The sequence below is a fragment of the Protomyctophum parallelum genome, assembly GCF_964188405.1.
Source record: "Protomyctophum parallelum genome assembly, chromosome: 19".
NCBI lineage: Eukaryota > Metazoa > Chordata > Actinopteri > Myctophiformes > Myctophidae > Protomyctophum > Protomyctophum parallelum.
This window is the reverse complement of record NC_139717.1, coordinates 42,224,982-42,234,599: the sequence shown is the minus strand read 5'-3', so window position 1 is coordinate 42,234,599 and position 9,618 is coordinate 42,224,982. Positions and strand designations below refer to the sequence as shown.

The following is a 9,618-nucleotide window of genomic DNA, read 5'->3' as shown; positions in this document are numbered from 1 at the left end:
CTGCATGGTATGAGTGACGAGTCTATAGTGACTGCAACAAACACAGAACTCCACCAGTCCAGACCTATCTATGGTCCAGAGTAGACGCGCATACGCACAGGGCAACTTTCACAGCATGACGTTGGTGCTTGTTTTCCGCGCTCTGTCTGTCTTGGAAATAAGGTGAAGCGAAATTGGGGGAATTCGATAGATTATGAAACGACCTTCGATCTGTGCGCTCTCCTCAAGTTCGACGACATGATTTGTCGATGGTAAAGGTATGCTTCATATATATTCATGTGACTTTTCTGCCTGGCGTTAATACGGAATGCAAATGCATAGTCAGACTGCATGAATTCCTTAAAATGCATTTTAAGACAGGCTTGTGTTCGGTTGGAGCTATGCATATAGGATACTGCTGTATGTTACATTGCAGCCAGTCAGTGCAACCATTTCAGATGATTTCAGCACCGCATGCAATGGGGATTTGTTTACTGGTCTCTGCATAAATCTATACGTTTGATAAGTCGATTGGCTGCTCTTGTTGTGGAGTATATATATAGGCTATATAGGCTATAGTCTACCAACCACATCGATCATAGAGAGGGAATGTGCGTTGTGTTATTGTATTGATACACAGTGGAGCTATATGCACCGTCAGGGCAGGTGATGTTGATTCATTTCAGACGCCTGTCTGACTCAACATGAAGAAAGGGTGTCACCCCCCGTCAACAATAATCTACAATCTGTCTAGAATTTGAACATCTTCAAAGGGTCGATGTTTGTTATTGTGACAGGTATGCTTCACACCATGAAGCATACCTATTTGCAAAATATGATGATGATGATGATGATGAATGATGATGACGATCATGTTGCATGCATTTTATGACATTATTGCCTCTGTAGGCTAATACAGAACCTTAATTGCATTATTCGAACATTGAACATCCATCAATTCAACTGAATAAGAACCGCGCGGCCGCGGACGGACGGAGAACCCGGTGCTATTTATAGTTTTCTCAAGTGCAAATGGGTGCAAGCAAGGGATTGCTGTGTCAGATTGTCTCCACCGACCTTATTATACCACCCCCTCCTCCCCCGGCCAGCCGTGTTTTTCTCTGTGTGTTCACTGTGTTTACAAGAACACAGAGCATTGCAGACCCCATGATGTTGGTGACACATGTAACATAGTGTGACTGAAGAGAAATTAGCCAAATGAAATGAGAAGATCTGCTCAGCCACCATGCACGGGATCAAAGCAAAGGCTTAATGGAATGCAGACTTAATCCCCTTATCTGTGGTTATCTAACACAAATAAGCTCTGCGGCCTTTCATATTTTCATTTCGTTTTTCCAAAAAGTCATACAAACAAACAGACAGACACCTAACGGCTACAAAACACCAGCTATAAAACAAACACAAACACCTAACAGCTATACAAAACACCAGACAAATAAGTAGGCCAACTCAACACATATAATCAAATTGAACTGAACGACCAAACATTTAAAAGAGAATTAGTACAACACATTTGCATGAAGAGCGGCATTGATCTCCGCTTTTTAAACTAATAATATTGTTTCACGTATTCTCTTTCATCTGCAGACACGGCAAACACCAGCAATGTGACCTGCCAGCCTGCCACCATACCTCTTTCCCAAATTTCCTTCCTGGCCCTGTCCTCTTTTTCCTCTATCTGTACTCATGTACTGTACATGCTGGTTGACTGAGAGTGTATGCATGCTCCTGTCCAGGACTCGGCACATCCTCGCCATACATTAGAGCTTGACATCATTGCCTTTGGCTGTAAGAATTCGGGCAAACCACTGTCTTTGAACCACTTTGAGTGGAGGAGAGAGAGAGGAGGTCGAGATGTCTGGGACTCTCCTCCACCTCCTCCTGGCTGGGACCTGTCTCTGCATCTACGGCACCCCGGTCCCTCTCCACCACCTGCACCTTTCCTCCACGGAGGACAGCAGGTGTGGTGGACAGCGTGCCGGCTCAGTCGCCCCCGATGTGGCCACACGAGGCGTGAATTCTGGGTTGTTGCATTCAGACAGGTCTGCCCGTGACGTACGGGAACGCGTGACTGGACTCCCAGTGAGTGTGGGAGGCGGAGAAGGAGCGGAGGTTGGCCCAGATGGACCAGGCACAGAACCCAAGGGGGCGGTTGCCGTGATTCAGGCTGCAAACGGGGACAGCCTAGATGGAGGATCTGTGTCACGCGAGGCTGGTGGGCTGGTGGCCAAAGAGGAGCTAAAAGCTGAACCTGTTGACAACGTCGAGGAGGCCATGTTAACTTCTACCAGTGAGAAACAGGAGATGACTGTGGTGACGAATACACCAAAACAAGCTCCGTCGAGATTTTCGGCCATGGCGCCACCACAGCCACAGGCACTCAGCCTGGGGGCCATGCCCCAGGAGAGCAAACGTCGCTCCCTGGGAAACGACCAAAGTGATGAGGCGTACAGTAGAGGAAGTGTGACCAGGTTTGGCAGCTCTCTCCAGGAGGAAGAACCAGAGGCAAGCATACCGTCGTCCATGGATCCTCCTGCTTGGATGGAGAGGCTGACTTCCAACAGTGGCGCTCTCCTCAGTCCCCTCTCGTCGCCACCCTCTCTCTCGCCTCTCACTCCCATGCCACTGTCAGCCTGGAGCCAGGAGGGCCTGACTATCTCTACACTCTTGCCTGACATCGGACCAAACCTGATGCCCAGACAGGATGGCCCGGAAACCCTTTGGACCGAGGCAGTGAGACAGAGCGGAGGTATGTCCAAATGATGCACAGGTGCATGATCAAACAGGTTGATATACACAATGTGCACGTTGAAACACATGACTTGATGCTTTGTGAAACTTGTTTATTATCTTGCTCTTCATGTCCACATTTGCGAACTGAACAACAATGCAAACCAAAGACAGAACCACAGGAATATCACTCTCTGGCCCCTAAAGATGTATATTTGACCGCTGTGACAGTAGGATATTACCCATAAATAAATATATTAGGCTACACTTAAACCTTATGCGTTCATAATAGGTCCACTCTTTTTTCCCTCAACACCAAATCTACGCATTGCATTTTGACACTGTGGCCCTATAAGAATCTCCTCCACTGACTTCGTTTGATGGTGAGCTGGATTTTCCATCTCATTTGACATCGCTGCATTTCGGTTGCTTTCCATACAAGACAAGGCATCATGGAATGAAAATGACACATCCAGTAGCACATGATCGCCTTTGATGATCAGCGAAGAGAGGCGCCCACTTCCAAACCCCATCGGGGACTTGTGGCAGTCTAATTACTTTCTATTCCTGAGCCCAACTCTGAAAATAAATTAGCATTACTGCAAAAGAAAGACGTATGGGTGCATTATACAAGTCTGCAGAAAATTCAACCTTCCTCCTCCTATTGCCATCTCTCTGCATTCTCTCTGTCGTCGCCTTTTTTCTCATCTCTCTCTCTCTCTCTCTCTCTCTCTCTCTCCATGCTCCTTTCTTCCATCCAATCTTTTGTAAAGACTGAGTCAGGCTATTATTCAGTAATACAGAGGAGGGAGATGGATTAGAGGAGTCTGTCTGAGCCAATGTGTGTTCCTGGCATACCTGTGGGGACTGTCTGTTTGATGAAGCTTTCCACACAACAGAAAGAAGACAAGGCAAGACAAAAATTCCCAAAGTGGTAGGCCTATTATGTAAAAGGATTGCAGTAGTCTTTGTATGCCTTTATTTAGGCTAGTTTTGGACAAAAGCAAGTGAGCAAAGACTGACAAAATCAACTAGAATATGATCCCACAAATGTACTAAGTGCAAAGAAAACAATTAGAGTTCCATGGATATCAGGTGAGGTAAAGTAAACATCAAACGTAGCATTTGTCTTAAAACAATTTGTTCTCAAAAGTGGGGTCCTTGGTGGGGTTCCAGGGGGTCCTCAGCTAAATTTGTTAGTAAAGCATCACAATCATTTTAATGCTCAATGTCATTTACTTGTGTGTGTGTGTGTGTGTGTGTGTGTGTGGCGGCTGTGGCCTAACAATAGGTGGCATGAAAAAGAGCAAAGGCAAGCAACTTGCCAAATGAACTCTCATGAATTTGTTTCCCTGTTAAATTGATTGTAATTCAATTAAAGAACTAACTAACACTGTGTGTGTGTGTGTGTGTGTGTGTGTGGTGACCCCCCCCCTGTGCCTGTGTTGTGCCCGCAGAGGACACGGCGGCCCCGCTGTCTCAGGACGACGCCACCGAGGGCACCATGTCCTCGGAGGCGCTGCCTCTCATCTTCGAGCCCTTCGAGGACGTCGTCACGCCGGCTGCCATGGCGACCGGAGGGATGCTCCTCCTCCTGGCGGTCACGGACCTCGACCCTCCGCCGTCCTCGTCGCCGGTCACCGTGGAGACGGACGGCAATGCCGCTGCCGCTGCTGCCGGCCCCTCCTCGCCCCCCGCCGCCCCCCCGTCCCTCCTGCTGCCGGACTGGATGTCACCTTGGCAGACGTCCGGGGCCGCCGCCGAGTCGCTGGACCCTCCGACCGGCCCCTCGCCGGGTCCGTCCGCCGCGGCCCCGCCTCCGGCAGAGCGAGGTGAGAGAGAGGGTACACTGGTGGTGTGAGAGGAGTTTTGTGGAAATCCCTATTTCTCTCTAGGTCGTCCTATTAAAGACGAGCCCTCCATCGTTTGCTTCCAGTCATCCCGGTTGTCCATTACATCCGGCCAGCTCGTTGGTACTTTTGCGCTCCCGCGTCGTTCTTGAGTACATCCATGTTTGCGTGGGACGTCCTCGTGACCGGTGCCCGTGTGCTAATACAGCATAACGATCATTTTAACCACTTTATCCATTTATATGTTGGCTATTATTGGGATTGTGACATAAAAAAAAAGGTTTTGGAATTGTTCTTGTTTTTTTTAGGTTTTCTAATCTCAATTGCACCCAAAAAACATGAACTTTTAACATCCAGTAGATTTTCTGTGATCTGGGGTTTTCTGGCTCAAACAGGTGCTCTGATTTGCCGGCAGTAAGTGACATCACTTACTGCAAATCCCATATATGTCAATGGGATTTGCCAGCAGATGTCACTGTTTCACTGTGTTGCCTGTTTTCATTGTAGCTCAAAAGGCTTCCAAACCCCAAAGAAAACTTCAGACCACAGAAAATCCACTGAATGTTCAAAGTTCAGGTTTTTGGGGTGTAATTGAGGTCATAAAACCTAAAAGAAAAAAGAAAAAGAAAAAGAAATGAAAATGAATGTCATAAAACCTTTAAAATAAATCCGGGTCCGGGGGGAAATAAATATCAATTTGGGGGGTCCTTGACACAAAACAGTTTGAGAACCACTGACTTATACAGTATAAGCAACCCTGGGCCTCAGAGACCCCCCGGTAGTTACTGCTGTTTGTTACACCACCAGGATTGTAATTGAATTCACCATAGTGTCCTTCAGTTACTTCAGTCTATTCAGGGACCCCGAGGCTTCATACCAATATAATTACCTTCCCGATAGGATAGAAAGGCAGTAATACACCACACAGTCTACAGTCTATGGACTGTGGCGCACACTTGGATTTCTGACTGTATTCAGCTACCCCAACCACCCCCCCCAGCCCCCCACACACACTGCTCCAACAGTTAAGTCAACTCACCATCAGCCATTAGAGGGGAACTAACTTCAACTATGGTATTACTCTAAATCACCTGGCTGGTGCATACTGCATATAGTGTCGAGTTGGAATTAAAACCTGGATCCCCATTAGCTAATTGTTCACGTCCACACATAATATAAAAACATGACATTACAGCCAGGACATTAAATGTCAACTAATGATACGATAGTTATGCAAGTACGATGCATTATGGTTGCAAACATCTCATAGTTCAGAACTTTGACATTCGATTCAACCGGAGACGCATCATGAAATGTAAAATGGGAACGTCACAGTAAACCTGGTGTCCTTCCCATTGGCTGGTGGTTTGTCAACAGGTGCTGACAGGACAAAGGACCTGAAGGTGACTGGCTCCTCTCTCTCGTCCACCCAGTTCTCTGCTACAACCGTAGCCATGGCACCCCATCGGGCGCTGTCCAACTCCATGTCAGGGCTGGAGGCGATGGAGTCTGAGGGTACGGGACACACAATTAATTTCTGAGCGATTCTTCTTCTGTGGGTTCCTTTTTGGATAAATCGAAGAATAGAGAAACACATTTTAAAATGTGTTTTTAAAAAGCCAAATGGCTGAAGGGTAAAGACGTGTGTGGTGGTAACAGACAGAGGTGGAAGAAGTACTCAAATAGTTTTTGTATTTTAGCAATACCACAATGTAGAAATACTCTGTTAGCAAGTAAAGTCCTGCATTGAAAATGTTACTTGAGTAAAAGTACATCACCTAGGCTATTTTTTAATAGCCAAAGCATAAAATAAAGTATACTTTGTGCTAATAATCTAAATATGCAAAGTAACTAGTAACTAAAACGCTGTCAAAGTATTTGTGTGGAGCGCCCGAGAGTACAGTAGCAGAGTAGAAGTGAATGTAGAGTATCGAAAAAATGGAAATACTCAAGTAAAGTAAAAGTATGTTAAAATTGTACTTATGTGGAGAGTATGCTCACCACTGGTAACAGCATAACCGTCGTCTGTTTGTTTGTTGCCTACAGAGGAGCCAGATGAGGATGAGGAAGATGAGAACACAGAGGAATCCGATGAGGAGGACAGCGATGAGGATCTGACGGAAGTGCCCCAGACGGCCCCCACAACAAGACCCCCATACAGCATCATCCCCCCACCCCCTGTATGGGTGCAGCGCAACCAGGGACTAAGTAGGACAACATAGAGCAAGGGTCCCGGGACCCCCAGTGGTTCCAGGGGTCTCCAGCTAAAGTAGTTCATATAGCATCACAATCATTGTAAACCACCATATCCAATACTTTGGCTATTAAAAGATAGCAGATCTAAACTCACAGTGCGTCCCTTGGTGCCTTGCTGGAAGAAAAAAAAGTGTTATAATTTAGCATTTATTTCTTACGCATATCTTCTCTTCTGGGGGTCCCTGGGGCAAAACATTTTCAGACGGGGTCCACGGCAAAAGTATATATCAAATAGGGGGGTCCTTGGCATGAAAAAGTTTGAGAAACCTCTCGAGAGTCATTGTGTCAGGGTTGCATGATCTGCTTTTGATATTCCCTGCTGAATTTGCACACATATTAATGTTTTATTTGTCTCTCCCCTCTCTTGCAGTGCGTAGTTGGGTTGAACTGATCAGAGAAAAGGTAAGACTGCCCCCTGCTGTCTCTGAAAAGCACTACACATGTCTCTCCTATTCATGCCCTTACAGCTCTTTAATATGTATACTGTATTATACTGTCACTCATTGTAAAGCAGTTAAGTCGTGCCTTCATTCATTTATTCTAAATATATTTAGTTAGTTAGTAGAGGCACGGAAAAACCTCCGCCTTATTTCATTAGATATTTTGTTAATAATTTACAGAAAAGAGATTTATTCTGGTCCTGGCATCAACCTCTATTATGCTCCTTGTGCAGGCGGGCTATGTGTCAGGTATGTTGGCCCCTGTGGGTATCGGGATCATGGGGGCCCTGCTGATTGTTGGCGCCCTCTACAGTATCCGGATGATCCACCGCAAGAGAAGGAACAGCTACAAGCACCAGAGGAGGAAGGCCAGACAGCCACAGGTCAGTATTTACAACTATACTGTGTGGCACTGGGTCAGCACGTTTGATTATTTTACAGGGGTGGTGAGCGGTGACTGATGTTTCCATTTTTTTCCCCCTTCTTATTCAAGTTGTCGCTGTTGAGCACCGAGCCTTTCTACTTTTAACTGAAGCGCGTTGCAATAAAATGTCATGTCAAGGTTAAAGGTATATTCAGTGATTTCACTCAAAAAACCTTAGGTTTCGTTTTTGGCTGGGACCTAAGCCTTTCATCCAATCAGGATAGAGAGCCAAAAACGAAACCTAAGGTTTTTTGACCCCCAGGGGTTAACTGGGGACAGGGAGGAACTCCTTATATGGTCAGCACACTCTATAGTAGAGAGGATTATCACAACAAAACAAAAAAATAAGTGATATTTGAATTAAGTGAAATCACTGAATATACCTTTAAATTTGTACACTACAAGAGTAAACTGAAGATTTTACTGTGCAAATAACATTTTATTTCTACAGATTTGACTGATAGCATGAATATGGCATTGCCCCCCTATTCCCTCTCTTATCCGTGCTACGCTGTGCGAATAACTTTGCATCTCTTGCCTCGTTTTTCATTCCCTGCAGCAACCTAGAGAACCCGGTCCCGCCCGGCAGGACCAAGCCATGCTATTGGCCGACAGCTCCGAGGACGAGTTCTGATCCGGTGCTGGTGACCAACGGCTGCTGCTGCTGCCATGATATAAGGGACGCTTCAGCTCCACATCTCCATTTCTACGACGACATCTCACCCTGGGGTGTTTGCTTTATGAGTCATCTCATCTGATCAAAGTATGACAGCGTAGGGCACCACTTTGCACTGGCTCTTGAAAGGTCGGCTCCACCTCCCACCACCGTGAAGCTTCTTTTATAGCCAATATTATACTCCCATCAGACAACAGTGTTGCTGCTCGCCGACAAGAACCGATCCTCAAACTAACTTGAAGATCGACAAGCGACTCAGTCCCAGGTTCCCAGAAGGTGGCCCCATTTCCTGAACCGGTTATTATTATGTTTTTACCATAAACCTCATTTGATTGGATTGGCAGCAGATTTTAATGGAAAAAACACACATAAGGTGTAATTTGTGTTTTCCCAAATCTGCTGCCAAGCCAATCAAATGAAGCAAAAGGGACACTGAACCAGAACCTTCTGGAAAACTGGAACTACAGTTATGCACAGAGCCGATGATTAGGCTTGACGTTGGTACTGGATACACACTTCTTTTCAGACAATATCATCAGGTGTGGTCGTTTGTGACGGGGTAGCAGGATTGGGCGACAGTCAGTTGCCAAGTGAGCCAACGAAGACAAACATGACACGTTTTGAAAAACACATGGGTCTCTCTCTTGGAAACAGTTTTTCTCATCAGCCAGGCTGGCAGAATTGCACAAAATCATTTGTCTGTGAAATAAAATGTTGTCTGTGAGTGCTCGTGTTGTAGGGTTAGTGTGTATCTGTCCATTAACCCATTCTGAACGGGCACCCATTTTGGTGTCGGCATCATGTTATGCTTTAGCTATTGAAAAATAGCAGATCTACAAGCTCATATCGCGCCACCGAGTGGCGCGATACGAGCTTGTAGGTCTGCTATTTTTTGAAAAATCGAAGAACGACTGACATTTTTAGAATCTGATTTCAGGTCAGAATGGGTTCATCAGACCAGTGTGTGTCCGGCGGAAACCTCGTATGAATCTGATCTCAGGTCAGAATGGGTTAAGTTTCAGGGTTCGAATCCACCGCGGTGCATCATGCCTGGCCTAACCTCTAGTCTCTACACCGATGTGTGTGGGATGATTAACTGGCATAATTACTCAATTTGGAGGGGAAAAGGGTGAAATTAATTAGCTACAAAAAAATGCAATGGCAGAATTTGAATTCCGTGTATTTCAGTTAAATAAAAAGGGCTGTAGCCGATGACGTAAAACCTGTAAATATTGTATGTAG

At 45.9% G+C, this 9,618-nt stretch overlaps 1 protein-coding gene across 1 annotated transcript; it reads left to right on the top strand.

Annotated features, from left to right (window-relative positions):
- Nucleotides 1-1,854: 1,854 nt before the first annotated feature.
- Nucleotides 1,855-8,733, top strand: armh4 (armadillo like helical domain containing 4; the record flags this gene model as incomplete). Its single annotated transcript, XM_083790634.1, has 7 exons — nt 1,855-2,749; nt 4,188-4,562; nt 5,958-6,095; nt 6,627-6,788; nt 7,207-7,238; nt 7,510-7,659; nt 8,260-8,733. 7 exons carry the CDS (start codon nt 1,855-1,857, stop codon nt 8,332-8,334), a joined length of 1,827 nt encoding a protein of 608 aa, XP_083646760.1. The 3' UTR covers nt 8,335-8,733.
- Between the last annotated feature and the right edge of the window lie 885 nt (nt 8,734-9,618).